This window comes from Hypanus sabinus, chromosome 9 (genome assembly GCF_030144855.1).
Source record: "Hypanus sabinus isolate sHypSab1 chromosome 9, sHypSab1.hap1, whole genome shotgun sequence".
NCBI classification, from domain to species: domain Eukaryota; kingdom Metazoa; phylum Chordata; class Chondrichthyes; order Myliobatiformes; family Dasyatidae; genus Hypanus; species Hypanus sabinus.
Window position 1 is genome coordinate 67470398 of NC_082714.1, and position 23289 is coordinate 67493686.

The 23289-nt window shown below is 41.7% G+C and overlaps 1 protein-coding gene across 1 annotated transcript in view; it reads right to left on the reverse strand.

Moving 5' to 3' along the window:
• Nucleotides 1–19870: 19870 nt before the first annotated feature.
• Nucleotides 19871–23289, reverse strand: part of tom1l2 (target of myb1 like 2 membrane trafficking protein) — a 161787-nt gene continuing 158368 nt past the window's right edge. The window contains exon 13 of the mRNA XM_059979849.1: nucleotides 19871–23278. Within this exon, the coding sequence (XP_059835832.1) occupies nucleotides 23117–23278 (162 nt within the window). The 3' untranslated portion in view covers nucleotides 19871–23116. The remainder of the gene's footprint in view (nucleotides 23279–23289) is intronic.

The following is a 23289-nucleotide window of genomic DNA, read 5'->3' on the forward strand; positions in this document are numbered from 1 at the left end:
CCGGGGCGTGTGATTGACGGTCAATTGGACCTTTTGGAAGTGAGAACGGCGGAGGGCTCGGCGCGCGCGGGTTGCCCGATTCCCCCAATCAGCCATCAGGTTTTCCCATGTTCGGTTGAGCGGACAGTTCTGCGCGCGGGGGAGGAGCGGGTCCGCATGCTGCTAGAACCAGAAAAAAGCAGCCAATCAGCGCGCAGATTGTTGAGTGGGGTGATCAATCGTCATCCCCTCAGATCCCGCCCTTCCTTTCTGCCCTTTACGTCATCCCATTGATAAAGCGCCCCACGTGTAGGCCGGGGCTCGATGGTTTTATGTCTTGTGATTATAGGAGTTTTGGAATTAGGAAGGTGCGGTCTATTTGTTTTAATTTTAGTGCTTAACGTTATGAAATGCGTTTATAAAATGAATTTATAAAAATAATCCGAATGAGTATGTTATAGCCAACACAGACTTCATTAAGAGCGGTGTGGACGCTTTGGTTGACAGCCCGGCCCTGCAATTGCTAATCACCCGCACTGTTTATTGTTATTGTGTTAAAATGCTTTTGTGGGACTATGGTGGGAAGTTCCAGTTCATTTATTGCTACATTTTACCAGACATCCCACCCTGAAAAAACTCATTTCAGGAAGGTAGCAACCCCCCCCCCCCCACCGTGAGCACCAAGAGTGTATGTAATACTAGAGTGATTTTGTCTAATCTGTAAACCAAATTGGGTACATGCAGAAAATGTGACATTAAATATGTACTTATATTATCACAGAGTCGTTTTTTATTCTATTACAACTTTAAGCAAGTCTACAGGGAGTTTGGCCTCATCACATAGGACATCAATAGAGTAGCTTCTGAGCAGCTAGCCAGCTAGTTTAACGTTATCTATGCTAATAAACGAATGACACCTGTTAAACTCACCTCAACATGTCTTTTACAGTCATTTAACCCACCATGGGCAATAGAACAGTCACTGTTGCAAACAGTGCAGCGAGCACTGTTTGCACTGTCATTATTTTGACCCCCATTAGGCAGGGGTACACTTTAGTGTAGTCTGGGGTGAAGTGCTTTTTATATTTTAGTTTTTTTAGAACACTCTGCCATGATGCTGAAGGACACTAAACTGACCTGATGGACAATGAAAGAGGGGGGTGACTGTAAAGCCTGCCCACAGGGAAAAATGATTGTTCTCTCTTTGTGCTAAGTAGACCTCTCAGGATGCTCCCTCTCGCTCTTCCTCTTCCTCTCAAAAAAAATTGATTTCCGGGATATTGTATATAATTTGCGGGCATCAGGGAGTCGCTATCAATATGCGGGAGACTTCCGGGAGAGGTGGGATATCTGAGTTACACAGTTATTTGCTTGTGTATTTGTGGGTCACCCTAACTGTATCCGGGGTGTATGATGGCCATGGTGGCCCCATCTGTATGAGGCAGGTTGGGTTCACTGTTTGGGTCATGGTGCCCGGTCTGTTTTGTGTTTATCAGAATAGAACAGTTGTTGAGTTAAAGAGCTTCCTCGTCTGTCATTATGAACCAAATGCTCGCCACATTGGTGTCAGGAGTGGGATGCGAGATTAACGATGAGATACAGTGCCTTAAGACTCGGGGAACAAGACTGCAGCAGGGCTCATGAAGACAAGACCCCGAGGGAGGACCTGGGAACCGAGCATTGTGCATTACCATGGAGCCCCGACGCAGTGAGCGTACCCAGGCTCCCCAGCCCAGAGACAGACTATGGCAGACGCCGCCGGAGCAAGAGGAAGACCAAAGGGCGTTGATGATTTGTGCCTCAAGGCCCGCACTGAAGCTTCCCAGATGCTATGGTTACCAGCCGCCTGGAGCCTTAACTGCGCAAGTCAAACTCACCACATGGCACAACGAGTGGAGCCCCACAGAGATGGCGGTGCCTTGCTTTGGCATTTGCAGGGAGATTCCCTACGGGCCCTCCTCGACCTAGCGTGACTACAGGCCCTGTAGTGGTGTTTCAAGCAGAAGCCGCTGGCGGAAACAATGAGGGCAGATGGCGCCATACCGGAGAAAGCCTGGGGGCATTAGCAGTTGATCTCCATCACTATGATCAGCACAGCCACCCCCAGTCCCCTTCGGCGGCCTGGGAAGAGCTCGCCCTCCACACCTTTGTAAAGGCGCTGACGTGGGAGCAGCCTTCGGCAGCATGTTCGCCTGGCATCACCATCTGGAGAGGGCAGAAGCAATTTTAGACCCCAAGGTGTCCCTGCATCGCCCCACATGCTGCGAGCCTGAGCTTGTGTCACTGAGATGGAGGAGGAGACTGTGAGACAGGCCCGACCAGCGCCGAGGCCCATGAAACGATCCACGCGGTGAGGCAGGTCATTTGGCCCGGGAATGCCCCACACCGGCACCATGCCACAGCCCAGCGCAGCCATTGGGAAATGCCGAACGAGCAACGCGCCCAAGACCTCCAGCAGAATCCCTCCATTGTTGCCCCTCCGGGTGGGCCGTTCGGGTGAAGACCGAGGCTTATATGCTGACTGCATGCTGGAGGGCATCCGATGCCGGGCGTTGGTGGACACGGGGTCAACCATCACCATCTTCGGTCCCAGTGTTCTCCCCAACAAGGCCCAGTCATCCCCGCCTGGGTCGACAACGACAGCGGTCCGGTTGCGGACGATGTGAGGGAAGAGGAGGCCGCACGTCGCAATGGAGCACGATGTGTGGCTCGCCCACATCCGAGAGTCCTGCATCCTTGGCCTGGACCTGCTGTCCCGCTGGAGGCCCGTGTGGAGTGTTGGAGGCAACACTCTACCTCGATGCTGAGGCCGTGGCTCTCTGGCAGGACAGCTCCAGGAAGCGACCCCAGCAGGATCAGCGACCACCGCCGGTCTCACAGCGGCTCCCGGCAACGGCCAAACGCAACACAGCTGAACCACGGGCAAGTGACGGTGACAAGTCAGTGACTACCCCCCCACTGAGGACCACAAGCAGCGCAGGTGAGTGGGACGACGTCCGAAATGGGCAGAGGACTCCGCCCCGGACTCAGAGATTATACTCGCAGTGGGGAACACTGGAGGTGTGCGATGGGTTGGTGTTCAGTGGTGGCAGTTGTCCCACGGTGACAGACATCTCTTGCAGCTGGTGGTACCCCGGGAGCTCTGCGCTATGGTATTGGGGTCAGTGCACGGGCTGGTGGCGGCCAGCCATCTCAGAGTTGGGCAGGCTGTACGAATGTTTCTACTGGCCTGGGTACAGGCAGGATGTGGAGCTGTTCGTGTGCTGCTGCAATGTTTGCACTTCCCAGAAGGGCTGGGCCCCAGTATGGGACTATCCCCCAGGCTTGGAAGCTCTGGAAGGGGCCGGGAGAGGTGCTCAACTGCATCTCCGATGTAGCATATCGGGTGCGGTTTCCTGAGTGGTGGAAGGCAGCCGTGCTGCACCGTGTCAGTCCTTGGCCACCACTGACCCAGCGAGGCTCCGGATGCCCTTCCTCTTGCCTCACGCAAACAGGCGGCAGTATTAACACCCACCTGGACTTTTGAACTTTGTTATAACTCTGGGGTTGCTGAGGACGGCTGACCCCTCGGGTGGGGCCAAAGTGACACTCCGGCGAGGGGTGTAGTCGACAGCCTGCCCCTGCATTTCTAATGATTAGCAGTTTATTGTTCTTGTGTTAAAATGCTTTTGTGGGATTATGATGGGAAGTTCCAGTTCATTTATTGTTACATTTTAGCTCGGGTTATACAGTTATTTACTTGTGTATTTGTGGGTCACCCATATGTATCCTCTAAATAAAACATTTGTTGAGTTCAGCGAACTTCCTTATTTGTCATTATGGACCAAATGCTGGCCACAGTATGTTCATTGGAGAACACACGAAGTTTCCCAAACCAGAAGCCTTGGCTGAATCAGAAGATTTGCAGCCTGGGGAGGACTAGATCTGTGCTGTTCACCACTGCCAATCTAGAATTCTTCAAGAGATCCAGCTATAATCTATAGAAACCTGTTGTTATGGCTGTAATTAACTCCTGCCTGAGCACGGAACTGGACCAGATACAATTCTCCTACTGCCACAATAGACCTGCAGTCTCAATCTCACTGGCTTCCCAATCTGTTTCAGAGCATCAACAAAACAGCAAAACACATATTAAGCTGTTTATCAATTACAGTTAAGTACTATAATTCCTTCAGTGTTAATCACCTTGCTTGTAAATTTGGGCCTCTCGACCTCCCTCTGCAACTGGGTCCTCAAATTCCTCACTGAAAAGCTGCAGTCAGTATTAAAAGTAAGAACAGCTCCTGATGGTCAACAAAGTGCACTTCAAGGATGACTGCTTAGCCCCTCCCCCTCTCATGATTGTGTGGCTAAGCACGGCTTAAATACCATTTATAAATTTGCAGATGATACACAGTTGGTAAAATCTCAGATGGTGACAAGGTGGTGTATAGGAATGCGATAGATCATCTGGTTGAGTGGTTTTGCAACAATAATCACACTTAATGTCAGCAAGAGCAAGGAATTGAATGTGGACTTCAGGAAGGGAAGTCAGGATAACACGCACCTGTCCTCATTGAGGGGTTAGCAGTGGAAAAGGTGAGCAGCTTCAAATTCCCAGGTGGAATACATCCTAGGGGATTTATCCTGGTCGCAGTTGTTGTCGTCTGAACCCTTAGTGCCTAGGTGGCATGTGGGGCCTCCACCAGGGTTTCCATTTCTGCCGGTCTTTCGCTCTGTTGAAATGGAAGACCCTTGTGGAGACCCCATGTGCCACCTAGGCAATACATTGATGGAATCATGAAGAAGGCATACCAGTAACTCCACACTATTGTCTTTCCAGACCAAAGAAGATTTGTGCAGCAAGTGTGCATCAAAAACAAGACCAGCTCTCTGGACAGGCCTATAACCATGACTTGTCTTTTACAGGAAGCAAGGTTTGCGGAGCTACAGTTCTAGAAGCTTCAAACTGACTTGACAGAGAGTGCTGGTAAACTTCACTCTGTACTGGATAATCTCTGGCCTAGATGACTGCTCCATGACTTGTCTGGAAGAAGAAAAAGGACTTTTGTATAAATGTTAAGATGTTGATGCCTGAAGATTCCATGTCTCCTATTTTATGTAGTGTTATAATTAAGGGTTGTTTTGTAGGAGCCATTTATATATTTTCTGTCTGTTAGCACCATGTATCCTCTGTATTGAATTTTGTAACATGTTTATTATGGTAATCTGTCACGTGAGTTGGGGGCGATAGAAGCAAATGAGTATAGTTTAGTTGAGAGGGGTTAAGCCTCACAGTGATTTTTCTGTTGACTATTAATTGGCAGGCTTAGTTACACTATTCAAATGCTAACATCACTATTAGACTGTAAGTTAGACTGTTACATTACTAATTTAGCTTTGTTAGTTTTTTATTGCTATAAGGTTGTTCGCTTCTGCTGATTTCATAATGAAGGATTGAACATACCTTTTTGGATTTTGGAACTTCATTATTTTGGAAGAACATCATATAATGTCAGTCTCTGGGCTTAGTCTCTCAATGGTTTTCGAGTAATGTTTTAAAGTAACCACTGCAGGAGTAACAAAAAGGCATTTAGAGAGAATTAAGGGGTCAGTGTGTTTTTATATTAGGGAACGTGTGAGTGATGCACCATCAAGAACTCTCTCTGAGACGTGAGGTGAGATATCGGCTTTTATTGACTGAAAGAAGGAACAAGCAGTGGTTGACCACCATACTACATCCTGGAGACTGACAGGCCGGGCTCAGGCCTCAATCGCCTTTATACAGGGATCTGTGGGAGGAGCAGTCAGCAGGGGGCACGTCCAGACAGGTATACAAATTTCACCACAGTGAGGATGTAATGAGTGTAGATATAATGGAACCAGGTGTAGTGTATTTATACTTTGAGAAGACATTCTGCAATTTCAAAGAAAAGGTTATTATTACACTAGAGGGTAATATGTTGGCATGGAGCAGCACACAAAATGCTGGAGGAGCTCAGCAGGTCGGGCCCCAGGCAGCATCTAGGAAAAGAGTACAGTTGACATTTCGGGCCAAAACCCTTTAGCAGGACATAGAAGTTTGGCATGCATGAGGGATTGACTAAATAAAGGAAACAGATAAATAGATCATTTTAAATTGGTAATTGGTAAGATACAGAAATGATAAAAGAATTATAGATGGGGTAAATGGACAAAAAACTGGCAATGTAAAAAAAACATGAGATTATACAAGGAACAAAAGTACAAACTTTAATGCATGAGATATCTAGAAAATAAGTATGAATCATAAAAAACATAGAAAATCTACAGCACATTTTCTACGGAAAATCTACAGCCCTTCAGCCCGCAATATTGTACCAAACAGGTAACCTTCTCTAGAAATTGTGTAGAATTTCCCTACGGCATAGCCCTCCATTTTCCTAAGCTCCATGTACCTATCTTAAGAGTCTTTTAAAAGACCCTATTGTTCCTGCCTCTGCCACCTTCCATGTACCCACCACTCTCTATTGGAAAAACTTGCCTCTGACATCCCACTTGTACCTATTCCAAGCACCTCAAAACTATGCCTCCTCATGTTAGCCATTTCAGCCCTGGGAAAAAGCCTCTGGCTATCCACACGATCAATGCATCTCATCATCTTATACACCTCTATCAGGTCACCTCTCATCCTCCATCGCTCCATGGACAAAAAGGCCAAGTTCATTCAACCTATTCTCATAAGGCAGACTCTCCAATCCAGGCCAAATCCTTGTAAATCTCCTCTGCACTCTCCCTATAATACCCACATTCTTCCTGTAATGAGGTGACCAGAACTGAACACAGTACTCCAAGTGGGGTCTATCTGAAGGTACAGCAATAATTAGGAAGGCTGAAGGATGCTGGGTGGTTCTTTATTCCAAGAGTTATGAAGATAAAAGTGTAAAACTTTGATGTGAATTTTTTGTAACTTAGTGAGACTGCTCTTGGAAAACTGTGTGCAGTTGAGATCTCCATATTTAAGAAAGCATTAACTTCCATTTAAAACAGTGCAGAGAAGATTCACCAGGTTGATTTCCAGTTTAAAGGTGACTGTGAAAGATTTACTTATTTGGTTTGGAAGGATGAGAGGTGGTCTTATGGAAACATATAAGATTCTAAATAGTACTGACAGGGTGAATGCTGAGAGGATTGTTTCTCTGGTGGGAATATTTGAAATTTGGGTTATAGTTCAGAATAAATTATTCATTCAAGATAGAGATGAGGAGGAGTTTCTTCTCTCATAAGCTGTGATTTTTTTTTTGAAATTTTCTATCCCAGTGCACTGTTGAAATGGAGTTGAAATCAATAAATACACTTAACATGGAAAATGACATGTATCTCAATAACAGTAAATTTCCATTAAACCAGATTGCTATGGGTTTTGGTTCCAGACCAAAAGATTTTCTGAACTACTGATATTTCAATACACTTGTAATTACATTTTTAAAATCATTGTTACACAGTAACATTTCAGTGAACAGAGTAAGTTTAAAATGTTTGCAGGATACAGAACAGGTACGTTATCTTCATAATAGCTGCAAAATCATAGCCATTTATTTCCACTGTTAATTTATCAGTCTTAGTAATCTGTTCATTAACTCATAATACCTATAGACAATTTGCCTTTCCTCTTCTACTTTGCTTCTATCTTGTCTGCTTTTCCAGACAAACTGAAAGACAGGAGAGGATGGGGAAAACTTGCTAATTGTTAATCACCTCTGAAAGCACAGTACTTTAGTCATTATTATCTCTGTTTGCTAGGTCTTCAGCCAAACACAGACACTTTTAACCTCCCTTTTGCCTATAACATGAAATGTTCTTGATTTCTAATCCTGGTTTGAGTAAAACTAGTTTTCTTTCCACAAATGCGGCCCGGTCTGCTGAGTGTTTCCAATCTTATCTATTTTATTATCACTATTAAATGATTATATAGTTATGACTAAATAATTGTGTTGGGAGCTTGCCACACATAAATTATGTTGTGTTTAAAAAGTTCCATAGCAACTTCTTTACCAAAGTATTTAATTGGTTAGTGGATAACCTGATATTGTGAAGCTGGTACATTGTTTGGAAGGCAAGCCTTTGGCCTGGCCATAGTATTCAATTGGTTAGTGGGTAACCTGATATTGTGAAGCTGGTACATTGTTTGGAAGGCAAGCCTTTGGCCTGGTCATAGAGACACAGTAACGGTGGAGGGTGATTCTTTGACTGGAAATTTGCAAGGATCAGTGCAGGGACCTCTGTTGTCTCTAATATAAGTTTGGATTAAAATGTTGGTGGTCTGATTAGTATGATTGCAGACAACACAGAAACTTGAGGTCTTGCATTTTGGGAGGTCAAATGCAAGCGAGTTTTTTTATATAATGAACGGTAGGACCCTTGGGAGCATTGATGTAGAGAGGGATCTTGGGATGCAAGTCCATAGCTCTCTGGAAACGTTAACTGAAGTGGACAGAATAGTCAAGGCATGCATTGGTCAGGTCATTGAGTATAAAAGTTGACAAGTCATGTTGTAGCTGTATAAAACTTCAGTTAGGCCACATTTGGAGTATTGTATTTGTTTCAAATCACATGATAGAAGAATCTGTCTACCTGCTTTGGAGAAGGTGCAGCAGAAGTTTGCCATGATGCTTGAATTGGAGTGTACTAACTAAAAGGAGAGGTTGAACAAACTTGGATTATGTTCTCTGGAGTGTCAGACTGAGGGACAAGCAGATAAAGTATGTACAGTTATGATACACATAGCTGGGCTAGATTACCAGAGTCTCTTTCCTTGGGTAAAAACATCAAATAGGTTTAAAGTAAGAGGGGAAAAGTTTAAATAAGACAGGTAAGACATGCTTTTTATGCTCAAGAAGTTTTAATTAGAGAGGTTGTAGGTATGATTGCAACATTTAAGAGGCATTTAGATGGACACATGAACAGGCAGGGGACAGTGAGGTATAGACCATGTGCAAGCAGATGAGATTAGTTAGATTGGCATCGTCAGAGAACTTGAATGATACATCACAGTTGTCATGGACTTAATGGCCATAGTATTTAATTGGTTAGTGGGTAACCTGATAATTTGTGGATGAGTGTGTTACCACAAATCCATTCAGATTCTTCCCCAACCAGAAGCCCTGGATGAACCAAGAATTCAAAATCAGCTGAGGGTTAGATTGGGGGAATTCAAGGAGAGTATATGAGTATTCAAGTATGACCTCGGAAAAGCCATCTCACATGCAAAGTGGCAATTCCCATCTAAACATGAATCACAGAGACATGCTCAGCTACTCTGGCAGAGCTTGAATACCAACACCTCCTATTAGGCAATGAGGTTTTGCTCCCAGATGAGCTCAATGCACTTTATGCTCGCTTTGACCAACAGAACACGCTGGCACCTTCATGACCCTCCCACAGCCCGATGACCCTGTGATCTCAGTCTCTGAGGCTGATGTGAGAGCATCCTTCAGGAGAGTGAATCCTCTGTAGAGGTTCAGCATGTCATTGAAAACCTTGGCAAACTTCTATAGATGTATGGTGGAAAGTGTGCTGCCTGGCTGCATTACAGCCCGGTATGGGAACACCAATACCTTTGAGTGGAAAATCCTACAAAAGGTAATGGATTTGGCCAGTGATGCACCATCAATAACTCTCCGAGACGTGAGGCGAGATATAGGCTTTTATTGGCCGGAAGAAAGAACAAGCAGCAATTGACCACCAGACTACATCCTGGAGACTGAGACCAGGGCTCAGGCCCCAATCGCCTTTATACTGGGGTCCATGGGAGGAGCCACAGGAGCAGTCAGTGGGGGGGGGGGGGGGGGGGCCTGTCCAGATGGGTAGATGTAGTTCACCACAGCCAGTACATCACGGATAAAACCCTCTCAACCATTGAGCACATCTACATGAAATGTTGTGCAGCAAAGCAGCATCCATCATCAAAGATCCTCACCACCCAGGCCAAGTTCTTTTCTCACTGTCGCCATCAGGTAGAAGATACAAGTGTCCCAAGACTCACACCACGAGTTTAGGAACAGTTACTACCCCTCAACCATCAGGACCTTTGACAAAAGTGGATAGCTACACTCATTTAAGGGCTCTGATATTGTTATTTCATGCTCATTTACTACTTTTTATTTATATCTGTATTTGCCCAGTTTGTTTACAGTTCCTGATGTTTACAGTTACTGTTCTATAGGTTTACTAGTATGACCACAGAAAAAGAATCTCGGTTGTATGTGGTGACATGTATGTACTCTGATATAAATTTTACTTTGAACTTGAAGTTAGAAAGTAATTGGCCCAGATGGCCTACCTGACTGAGACTGAAGACCTGTGCTAATCAACAGGTTGGAGTGTTTATGGACATCCTCAGTGTCTCACGTCAGCAGTATGAGGACGGACAGAAATCAATACTTTCAATGGTGTAGGACACAAGTTCTAATGTCTTGTGTGGTGTTGGTGATAAAAGTAAATATCAGCTTGGTCCAGGGATTGGCAAGTGCTGGGAAGGGTAAGTATATTGCCCCACAATACTTTTTAGCTATATTTTGTACAGCTGGTTGGATCAGATCAGCTGTTCAATTGAGAAACGAGATTTTTGTCTTTTTTTATCATTCCAAGAAATGAATGTAAGACCTTTACTGATATTTAAAAAAAAATTCAACTGTCCATTAAACTTTGTCCTTACAACCTTACATCTAACTTTAATGTTAAAGGAGTGAGTCCTTGCTATTCAAATTGTATAAGTCTGTTTACCGCAATGTGGTACATTATCAATCTTATCACCTCCAAAGTTCTTGCTACCCAGGCCCTTAGCTGGGTGTAGGGTGCATATTGACACAGTGGTTAGTGAGGAATGTGCTGGGGGCAGCTCACAAGTGTCACTTTGTTTTAGTGCCAATATAGCATTCTCTAACTGTATGTCTTTGGAATGTGGGAGGAAAATGGATCACCTGGAGGAAACCCACATGGTCTGAGCAGAAATTGAACCCCGAATGGTAATTACTGGTACTGTGAAATATTGTGCTAACCACTATGCCACCCTAGTTTAAGCTAAGGGCAAAAAATAATCAGAGGGGAGTTGATGGACAATTGCAGAGATATGAGGAAATAAAGAGTGTGAGCAGCACTAATAGTCACAGAACAAAAACTCCATAGGTAGCTCTGTAGGCCTGATGCAGTTGTTTGGCTCAGCTATCTTCATTAGCAATGTTCTGCATGTAAATTAATAAAAGGTAGACAAGATAGTTCAAAGCATTAGCTGCCATTTTTTAAAGCATAGGAAGATGAGGGATAATTTAATGGAAATATTTTAAATGGCCTAAGGAGTTGCAAGGGCAGTCAGTGTGAAAACACTAATTGCTGGAGGACTCAGCAGGTCAGGCAGCATCTGTGGAGGCAAAAGGATAGTCAGAGTTTTGGATGGGGACCCTGGTATAGGACATGACCTGAAATGTTGATTATGATTTTGCCTGCATAGATGCTGCTGGACTTGCTCAGATCCTCCGTCAGCTTGTTTGCTCCAGATTCCAGCATCCGTGATCTCGTGTCTCCAGATCTGTTCCTGTGGTGGGGCAAGCCCAGAATTCAAAAGCTCTCTGAAGAGAGTGCAAATCTAGATTAAACTAGGTTAAGACAAGATTTTAAGGCCCTCAAATGAAAATTTTGCAATTGCTGCTGAGTGGCAAGTTGAAGTTAACATATAGAATTTACATTATTTATTTGAGAAGCAGAACAGGCTCAAGGGATTGAATAGTCTATTGTCCATATACTTATATGGGAAAAGTGTACCAGTTGACAGGAAGAAATGTGTCCTATCAGGGGTAAGGTTTAAATATATATTTAAATACATTTTAAAAAGACTAAAATAGTTAACAAAAGAACAAGAGAGAAAGCATCTTATGATCTGGTGAGTTTGTTCCGATCCTGGATGAGTGATGGAACTGAGTCAATAAGGACTTACAGAATTTAAATTCAATGGAAGAAATTGGGCATTGAGACCAATTGTGCTGCTTTCAAAACTCTGGTACAGACAAACTGAATGGTCTCTGGTGTAAGATTCCTGACCTTATGACAGTTCAGTAAAGACCAGTGGAACATTTCTAAAAACACAAGGAGAACTGCACATATAGGTTTGAGTGTTATTCCTTATTCTTTTATTGAATTTATAATCTGGGTGACAATTCAGCTCACTGTATCAAAGCAAATTGAAAGAGTTAACCAGTGCTGAGACCTCATAGATGAGCTCATCAAGTGTCTTTAATTATAAATCAGTTACCATTCCATATAGAAACATGGAAAATCTACGGCACAATTGAGGCCCTTTGGCTCACAAAGCTCTGCTGAACATGTCCTTACCTTACATATTACCTAGGTCCTAGGGTTACCCATAGTCCTCTATTTATCGAAGCTCCATGTTCCTATCCAGGAGTCTCTTAGAAGATCCTATCGTATCCGCCTCCACCATCATTGCCAGCAACCCATTCCACGCATTCACCACTCTGCATAAAAAAACTTACCCCTGACATCTCCTCTGTACCTACTTCCAAGTACCTTAAAACTGCCCTCTCGTGCTAGCCATTTTAGCCCTGGGAAAAAGCCTCTCACTATCCACACTATTAATGCCTCTCATCATCTTATACGCCTCTTTCAGGTCACCTCTCATCCTCCGTCTCTCCAAGGAGAAAAGGCTGAGTTCACACAACCTATTCTCATAAGGCATGCTCCCCAATCCAGGCAACATCCTTGTAAATCTCCTTTGCACCCTTTCTATGGCTTCCACACCCTTCCTGTAGTGAGGCAACCAGAACTGAGCACAGTACTCCAAGCTGGGTCTGACTGGGGTCCTAAATAGCTGCAACATGACCTCTCTGCTCCTAAACTCAATCCCATGATTGATGAAGGCCAATGCACCGTATGCCTTCTTAACCACAGAGTCAACCTGTACTGCAGTTTGAGTGTCCTATGGACTCAGATCCCAAGATCCCTCTGATCCTCCACATTGCAGAGACTTACCATTGATACTATATTCTTCCATCATATTTGACCTACCAAAATGAACCACTTCACACTTATTTGGGTTGAAATCCTTTTGCCACTTTTCAGCCCAGTTTTGCATCGTAACAATGCCCCCCTGTAACCTCTGACAGCCCTCCACACTATCCACAACACCCCCAACCTTTGTGTCATCAGCAAATTTACTAACCTATCCCTCCACTTCCTCATCCAGGTCATTTATAAAAATCATAAAGAGTAGGGGTCCCAGAACAGATCCCTGAGATACACCACTGGTGACTGACCTCCATGCAGAGTAAGACCCATTCCATATGGTGATAGAACTTTCCTGCTCATTTTGAACTCCGAACTTGTGACTATGATATGGATGGATAGGGGAAAGAATAAATAAAATTCCATTGTTTTTATAACCATTAATTCAATTTCCTCAGGGTATAAAGAAATCCAATTAATTTCATCTTTCTTTGTAAGTAAACTTCTCCAGTCCTTGTTGTGTATTTGTAAATCACTTCTCCATTCTCTGTAGTGTAACCAGATTCTTCCAGTAGTGTGGTGACCAGAATTGTAGACTGCACTCCATTTATAACCTCCTACAGTTCCAGCAAGAGCTCCCTCTTACAGTACATGCCTCAGCTAATGAAGTCATGCATGTGCCTTCTTAACGACATAATCCAACTGTCAAGGGATAAATGAATTCCAATCCCCTCTGTTCTCAACACCTCTCAATAGTCAACCATTTATTGTCTATCTTTTTGCCTTAGTTCTTCCATCCTCCCCTATGTAAAACATGACATTTCCTCCATTTTACCTTCTGCTGTTACCTTTTTCCTTATGTGACTTGTACAGTTGGTGCTTTCTGTAGAGATCACAAATTTAGGAGATGCTGTTATTGTAATGAAGGTGGGTAATTGCAGTACAAGTATCATAATCCATGAAATTCAACCCACTATTAGTGTAATCTGTCTCATTTATTTGCAAACTATTAATGACAAGATCAACATTCATTGTAACACACTGCAACATTTCTAAATTAAATCACAATACAATCTATATCTGTGATATATAATGATAGAGTGTGACAGCACAGAACAAGGCTTTTCAACCTATCAAGCTCATATTGACCATTAAGCACTCATTCACACTAGTCCCATCTTAACTTACCAATCTGCATGCCTTTGCAACACAAGAGAAACTGGAGCATCTGGAAGAAACTCGCATCACATGGACAACATCAGAGGTCAGGATTGAACCCCTAGAGCTGTGATGCACCAGCTGTCCCAGTATTCTGCTCTAAGAAGTACTTATCATGTTGATGAAGCTGAACCCAAAGTTCGCTTCCTGGATTTTTCAATAAAGTTTCTGCTCACCATTACATTTTCTTGCCATTTTAAAATTCTGCATTCCGTCCAGTATCAATAAAATACTGGAAAAATATCTGGTAAAGTTGCAGGTCTAATCTCCGCTTGAATTTCGCAGTGGAGATAAAAACAGGAAATGCTGGAATACTCAGATCTGTGAAAAGGGAAACTGTTAACCTTCCAGATAGGAGACCCTTCCAAGGACACTTCTATTGAGGAGTCACCTGCAGGAAACAGTAACAGATAGATAGATAGATACTTTATTCATCCCCAAGGGGAAATTCAACATCTTTCCAGTGTCCCATACATTTATTGTAGCAAAACTAATTACATACAGTATTAGTAAACCCACTTTTCTTTCCACAGTTGCTACCTGACCTGAGTGTTTCCAACATCTTCTAATTTTCTAATGTAGCTCTTTGATTTTCTGTTCCACTGGAGATATTGATGTCACTTCAAATTAAATCCGAACTACATGTCTTCTGTTTTAATGCTTAACTGTTACTTTAGTTTCTAAACCTGAGACAAATGTATCATTCATTTCAAATACATGTTTTAATATAATTATTTGGAATATTAAGAGTTATGAAGTAAATTGGAATTGTTAATTTATTCATCATTTTGAAATGAGTTGAAAATAATAGGCGTTGGCTGGTTCTTAATTGGAAGTCACATGATTACCAGCAATTATTAGCATCTAAAATAAAAATCCCAAAATTGATTTAAAAGAAATAGTTACTTTAACTACTTCTTTGAAACATTATGGTATAATATCTATAAGATAAACAATAAAATAAAGGGTGTTAAAACTTTACATGTTTCATTAATGAAACTTTCACAAAGTAATATTTCATTATAACTATCAGATGTACTAAATAGCCAGTTCAGTATGTGCTAACTGGCTTCAGGATCTCAGAGCTAAGAAAAGAGTGACAACTTGGACTTGGAGCTATGACATTGTGGCTATTACAGAGACTTGGTATGCTCAGGGGCAGGAATGGCTACTTCAAGTGCCGGGTTTTAGATGTTTCAGAAAGGACAAGGATGGAGGCAAAAGAGGTGGGAGTGTGGCTCTACTGTTCATAGATAGTGTCATGGCTGCAGAAAAGGACGAAGTCATGGAGGGACCTCTTTGGGTGTAAGTTCGAAACAGGAAGGGGTCAATAACTCAACTGAGTGTTTTTATAGACCACTCAATAGTAACAGGGATATCGAGGAGCAGATAGGAGACAGATTCTGGAAAGGTGTAAAAATAACAGGGTTATCATAGTGGGAGATTTTAATTTCCCAAATATTGATTGGCATCTTTCTAGAGTGAGGGGTTTAGATGGGGTGGAGTTTGTTTGGTGTGTTCAGGAAGGTTTCTTGACACAATATGTAGAGGAGAGGCTGTACTTGATCTGGTATTGGGAAATGAACCTGGTCAAGTGTCAGGTCTCTCAGTGGGAGAGTATTTTGAAGATAGTGATCACAATTCTATCTCCTTTACCAGAGAATTGGACAGGGATAGGAACAGACAAGTTAGAAAAGTATTTAATTGGAGTAAAGGGAAATATGAAGCTATCAAGTAGGAATTTGGAAGCATAAATTGGGAAAAGATGTTCTTAGGAAATGTACGGCAGAAATGTGGCAAATGTTCAGGGGATATTTGTGTGGCGTTCTGCATAGGTACGTTCCAATGAGACAGGGAAAGGAAGGTAGGGTACAGGAACCATGGTGTACAAAGGCTGTTGAAAATCTAGTCAAGAAGAAAAGCTTACGAAAGGTTCAAAAAACTAGGTAATTATAGAGATCTAGAAGATTATAAGGCTTACAGGAAGGAGTTTAGGAATGAAATTAGGAGAGCCAGAAGGGCCATGAGAAGGCCTTAGTGTTTTGTGATTTATATAATATATATGTACAATGTCTGAAATACATCTTATGGAAATACTTGTTTGATGAACTTCAATAAAAAAAAATTACAAAAAAAAAAGGCCTTAGTGAGCAGGATTAAGGAAAACCGCATCACATTCTACAAGTATGTGAAAAATGAGAGGATAAGATGTGAGAGAATAGGACCAATCAAGTGTGACAGTGGAAAAGTGTATATGGAACCAGAGGAGATAGCAGAGATACTTAATGAATACTTTGCTTCAGTATTCACTATGGAAAAGGATCTTGGCAATTGTAGGGATGACTTACAGTGGATTAAAAAGCCTGAGCATACAGACATTAAGAAAGAGGTTGTGCTGGAGCTTTTGGAAAGCATCAAGTTGGATAAGTTTCCGGGACCAGACGAGATGTGCCCCAGCTATTGTGCGAGGTGAGGGAGGAGATTGCTGAGCCTCTGTCAATGATCTTTGCATTATCAATGGGGACTGGAGAGGTTCCGGAGAATTGGAGGGTTGTGGATGTTGTTCCCTTATTTAAGAAAGGAAGTAGTGATAGCCCAGGAAATTATAGACCAGTGAGTCTTACTTCAGTGGTTGGTAAGTTGATGGAAAAGATCCTGAGAGGCAGGATTTATGAACATTTGGAGAGGCACAATATGATTAGGAATAGTCAGCATGGTTTTGTGAAAGGCAGGTCGTGCCTTACAAGCCTGATTGAATTTTTTGAGGATGTAACTAAACACATCAATGAAGATCGAGCAGTAGATGTTGTGTATATGGATTTCAGCAAGGTATTTGATAAGGTACCACATGCAAGGCTTATTGAGAAAGTAAGGAGGCATGAGATCCAAGGAGACCTTGCTTTGTGGATCCAGAATTGGCACGCCCACAGAAGGCAAAGAGTGCTTGTAGGTTGGTCATATTCTGCATGAGGTTGGTGACCAGTGATGTGCCTCAGGGATCTGTTCTGGGACCCCTTCTCTTTGTGATTTTTATAAATGACCTGGATGAGGAAGTAAAGAGATGGGCTAGTAAATTTGCTGAAGACACAGGGTTGGGGGTGTTGTGGATAGTGTGGAGGGCTGTCAGAGGTTACAGTGGGACATTGATAGGATGCAAAACTGGGCTGAGAAGTGGCAGATGGAGTTCAACCCTAGTAAGTGTGAGATTGCTCTTTTTGGTAGGATAATTATGATGGCAGAATATAAGGATCAGAAGGATCTTGTGGTCTGAGTCCATAGGACGCTCAAAGCTACTGCAAAGGTTGACTCTGTGGTTAAGAAGGCATACGGTGCAGTGGCCTTCATCAACTGTGGGATTGAGTTTAGGAGCTGAGAGGTAACATTACAGCGATATAGGATCCTGGTCAGACCCCACGTGGAGTACTGTTCTTAGTTCTGGTCGCCTCACTACAGGAAGGATGTGGAAACTATAGAATAGGTGCAACAATGTTGCCTGGATTGGGGAGGATGCCTTATGAGAATAGTATGAGGGAACTCAGCCATTTCTCCTTGGAGCGGCGGACGATAAGAGGTGACCTGATAGAGGTGTATAAGATGATGAGAGGCATTGATTGTGTGGATAGTGAGAGGCTTTTTCCCAGGGCTGAAATGGCTAGCATGAAAGGGCACAGTTTGAAGGTGCTTGGAAGTAGGTACAGAGGAGATGTCAGAGTGTTGAGTGCTTGGAATGGGCTGCCGGTGACGGTGGTGGAGGTGGACACAATAGGGTCTTTTAAGGGACTCCTGGATAAGTACATGGAGCTTAGAAAAATAGAGGACTATGGGTAACCTTACATATTTTCTGAAGTACGTAATGTTTGGCACAGCATTGTGGGTTGAAGGGCCTGTATTGTGCTGTAGGTTTTCTAAGTTTCTAACTTTGCGGATGCCTATGTGGGTGTGGGTGATGGAGCCAAGGTCAAAAAGGGTTTTCATTCCTGTTCGCCTCGCCAGTAATTCCCACCTATACTACATTCCCATGAGAAAAGATCCATAGAAACACTTAAATCACCATCTAATCAAATAATCTGGTGCTTCTATATCGCTACTTACTACCATACTGATAGCATTATCCCACCTCCTTTTCCTTTTTGCCTATTCTTTTGGAATACTGAATCTGTAATATTGAATTTTCAGCCCTTCTTGATGTATCCATGTCACTGACAGATTTTTGGTCAAACTCATTTGTTGTCATTTCTGCCATCAACTTGTCAATTTTGCTACAAGTGTTTGCTACACTTTCAGAGAAAATCCTCAAGCTTTGACTTTTTAGTTTTTACTTCCTCTGCATTCACTTTCTGCTGTCACTTTTATTTGCAGTATTTTCCCACTTCTTCCTGTCACATTTTGATTTTTATTCAGCACTTCACTTCCTTTTTTTTAAACACTCTTATTAGTTTTGATTTATTAAATTCTTCCCACTTGAAAACCTCACTTAACATAGTCCCTCCAATTGGCTTAAAGTCTTATCTATAACCTTAGTTATGTTATTACTTGGACACTATTTCCCAATGGCATAGCTCTCTCTTGCCCCATTACTGGCGCCAGTGCCAAATGAAATGAAACCAGTTTTTTTCTGCACGAACTTTTGGGCCACCCTGTAGCATTGGTTTAGATTTCAGAAACCTGGAGGAAATAGGCTGAGATGAGTTGAAATCCTATTATGGCCACAGAGGAATTTAAATGTAGTTCATTACATAAATAAGTAATTACAAACAACCTGGAAGTAATCATTAAACTAATTTTACTGACATCAGAAATAGTCTGCTTCACTAGCCTTTCTAGCTTTCTACTCCGATTCCTTGAAGTAGCTTGCCTCATCACTTGCAATATGGTAGGATGAACAATGCCAATACCCACAATCTGTGAACTAGTAAGTTACTATGTAAAACTTTAGACATCTTATGTAAGTGGTGTTACGCATCACTTTGTTATTAGATAATTCAGTGGTGTACAAAACATCGTCTGCTTCATTGTTCATGGGCGCATATTTGTATGACTGTAGAAAAAGGCCTCAGTACAATTGAAATATTAATTTACATACATTAATTTACAAAACATGAAAGGCAGTTGCCTGTCCTATGATTCATTCATCCTAAAACTAAGATGATGCAACAAATTTGTTTACATCTTGCTAAACAAATATTAAAGACAATGTTCAATCAATTTCTGAAATATGTAATCAGGTCACCACTGACATCTGTGGATGCCAAATTGAACAGGTTCCATTCCCACTACGATGCTCTCATGATGCAAATATGTGTGTGTGTTTATTATTCTGATTTACACTTTAAGACCCTGTTACTGAACAAGAGTTGGTAGTGTCTTTGGAACCAGAGGAAGACAAAAGGAACAAAGGTAGTTGAAAACCGAAAGAGAGAATAACATTGCAACATAGTTCTCATCTCCAACTCTGCCATCTGCCTGCTGTCCTTACTGTGTTGAAAGCTGGTTATATGAAAGAAATACCACCCTCCCTTCTGCAACCCCACCCCGCAAAGCCAGGACTCCTGATCCCAATGTAAGATACAGCACTCAGTTCTGTTGAAACTCCCTTGAAGGAACAAGAAGCTTGAATATCTGGAGAAGTTTGCAGTAAAACATCAACCTTTAGTTAAAATGCAGAACATTAACAACTGGGGAGGAATAAAAACACATATTTATACATACATCAGTAGTGTTTATTTATAGCATGCAAGGGTCATGCAAAATTTAAGCAGTAGAGACAGTTCAGTACAAACCATATATTCACATCATTCTTATACATATGGCTGACAAAATACACATCAGCAGAAACACAAAGCCAATGAAATGCCAGAATTATTGGGACACAAGGAGTTCTGTATGTGGACATAAAATTAAATACTAATAAATATTAAACCATTCCTCTTCTGATTAACTAACATTAGGTTTATAGTTTACAATATTACGTATAATGTAATTGAGAATAGCATACTGTTAAGCTGCATTATTCAGAGTTGGGTATGTGCATACTAAACCTTTGCAAATAGCTAATCACTCCCCAGCAGCAGCAACCCACTCCTTTTAATGAGAAATCTTGTATTTTTAGTCTTAACTCCTTCAAAAAAAACCCCAGAGTCTAAATTATATTTTTAATCTCCCTCCTGTTTCAATGTAATAAAGACTAATACATTGGATTAAATAAACTCATTTTAAAAGTTGATTGCTAATAATCTCTTACACAGATCAAGCACTGGAACAGTTTCATTTTGAAACACACAAAGAGCTACTTTGCAGCATTGCCTAACAAAATTATATCTGAATCCCAAGCCTGACATTATACTACAATGGTCAGAGATTGCGACCATTGGGGTTTTAGCAAAGAAATCTCTGCTATATTTTCTGCTGTCCATAGAGGTGCTTAGTGACATTGAGGATTTTTCAAAATGCATAGAAGGGGGCTATAAGTTCTGACAAACCTGTACATGAGAAAACTCTCAATTTAAACACTTTATATGTTGCAATCTGCTGGATATAAATTAATAAGTTATCGGGATAATTTACCTCTTAAAATACAGGAAAAGATCCATACCTATAACTTTCCATTATCATAAAATCAGAATTACATGCATTAATTGTCAGTGGAAGGAGTTAACAATGATTTTTCAATGTTGGGAATGGAGAGGCAGTAGAGTAGAGAGTTCACAAGGCAGTATGTGGAATGGGAGGGGAGGAGCAAGGGAAATTTCACATTCTTGTGACTCCTACATATCCTCTAATCTTTTCCTAAAAGAAGTGGAATAACATATCACAACATTAATGTTCTTTGGCTAATAAGTATTTGTAAATTTTAACACCCACATCTTAATTTTATATCTAATTTTTATACACCATTTTTAACATTATAACCACCTGGCCAGCGCTTTCACATTAGACTCAAATATCTGAGGCAACGAGCATAGTTTATTCTAGATAGCTGAACATTCTTTCTTGGAATTCTGTATTAACAAATACTTCCAATCGATTCAATATAATTCAAAACGTCATTAACCATCTCATACCAGTTTTAGAAAAACTATTACCAGCTAAGATTTCTAACCACCTCTCCCACAATTTGAGTGTTTCTTTCAGAGGTTAAGAATGTAAGAATAGTACTAAACTTCAGGGTCTGAAAGAGGTAGCTAAAAAGATTGTGGAGGCATTAGTGGTGATCTTTCAAGAATCATTACAGAACTGGAACATCGCAAGTGTCACTCCACTCTTTAAGAAGGGAGGGAGGCAAAAAACAGAAAGTTATAGGTCTGTTATCCTGACTGGTTGGTAAGATGAGTCCATTACTAAGAATGAGGTTTCATGATACTTGGAGGAATAAAACACAATAAAATAGGCAGAAGTCAGCATGGCTTCCTTTAGAGTAAATCTTGCCTGACAAATCTATTGGAATTCTTTGAGGAAATAGCAAGCAGAATAGACAAAGGAGAGTCAGTGGATGTTATTAACTTGGATTTTCAGAAGGCCTTTGACAAGGTGCCACATATGAGGCTGCTAATTAAGATAAAAGCTCATGCTATTACAGGAAAGATAGTAACAAGGATAGAAGATTTGCTGAATGGCAAGGGACAGAGAGAGAGAGTAAAGGGGGCTTTTTCTGGTTGGTTGCCAGTGACTATTGGTGTTCTGCAGGGTTCGGTGTTGTTAATGGCTGGTTGATGGACTTGATGGCGTTGTGGCCAAGTTTGTGGATGAAATAAAAATCGGTGGAGGAGCTTATAGTGCTATGGAAGCAGAGAGTCTACAGAAGGACAGACAAATTAGGAGAGTGAAGAAAGGAGTGGCAGATGGAATACAGTGTATGGTCATGCCTTTTGGTAGAAGAATAGACTATTTCCTAAATAGGGAGCAAATTCAGAAACTGGGGATACAAAGGGACTTGGGAGTCATAATACAGGATTCCCTAGCTCAAATAAAGGAAGATAAATGCAATGTTAGCATACATTTTGAAAGATTTAGAATATAAAAGCAAGGATGTAATGTTTGGGCTTTATCAGACCATATCTGGTGTATTGTGAACTATTTTGGGGTGCATGTCTATGAAACGATGTGCTGGCACTGGAGAAGTTCCTGAGGCGGTTGACAAGGATAATCTTGGGAATTAAATGGTTAACATACAAGAAGCTATTGATGGCTCTGTACTCATTAGAATTCAGAAGAACAAGTGGGAATCTCATTCAGAACTACTAGACAGAGTGCATGTGGAGAGAATGTTTCCAATAGTGGGAGAGTCTAGGACCAAAAGTCATAGCATCAGATTAGAAGGATATCCCTTTAGAATAGAGATGAGAAGTTATTTCTTAGGTGGTGAATCTGTGGAATTCATTACCATAGATAGCTGAGAAGGCCAAGTGATTGGGTACATATATAAAGCAGAGGTTGATAAGTTTTTTATGTATGTGTGTCAAAGATGATGGGGAGAAGGTTAGAGAATGGGGTTGAGGAACTAAAATCAGCCATGATCAAATGGCTGAAAAGACCTGGCATGATGAATGGCCTAATTCTGCTCCCATGTTTTATGGTACTGTTGTCATGACTGTTTTCAATACTGTCAGCATATACATATTTGCCTTGTTATCCTACCAGCATTCCACCCCAATGTCCATAAAAATCAAAGGGAAGAAACAGACTACTATTATCTAACTAGCAATGTAAACTCTTTGGTCCCAGTAAACCCATATAACAATCAGATTGCATTTCAAAGGGAGACTGTATATGTAAATGATTCTTCTACCCATCCCACCCCTAAGGTGGCCACAAAATACAAATGAATAGTCTTCCCACCATTATAATAGCTATCTGACATTCTCTGATTATTACACACAATTCCTTTGTTGTTAGTGCCATTACCCGAAGTATCAGTAACTTTTGTATTTCAGTACTGGGTGACAATTTACAACAGACTTAGTGAAAGATAAAAGGTACCAACTCCAAATAAATGCATCTTAACAGACAGAAGTGGGAAAACAACAAACCACCTCACCAGGTTTCCAAGCTGAATGGCTGGTATATAAAGCTCACAACTGTTCTCCGATGAGGTCTGGCAACATTTTAACTGTATGAAAT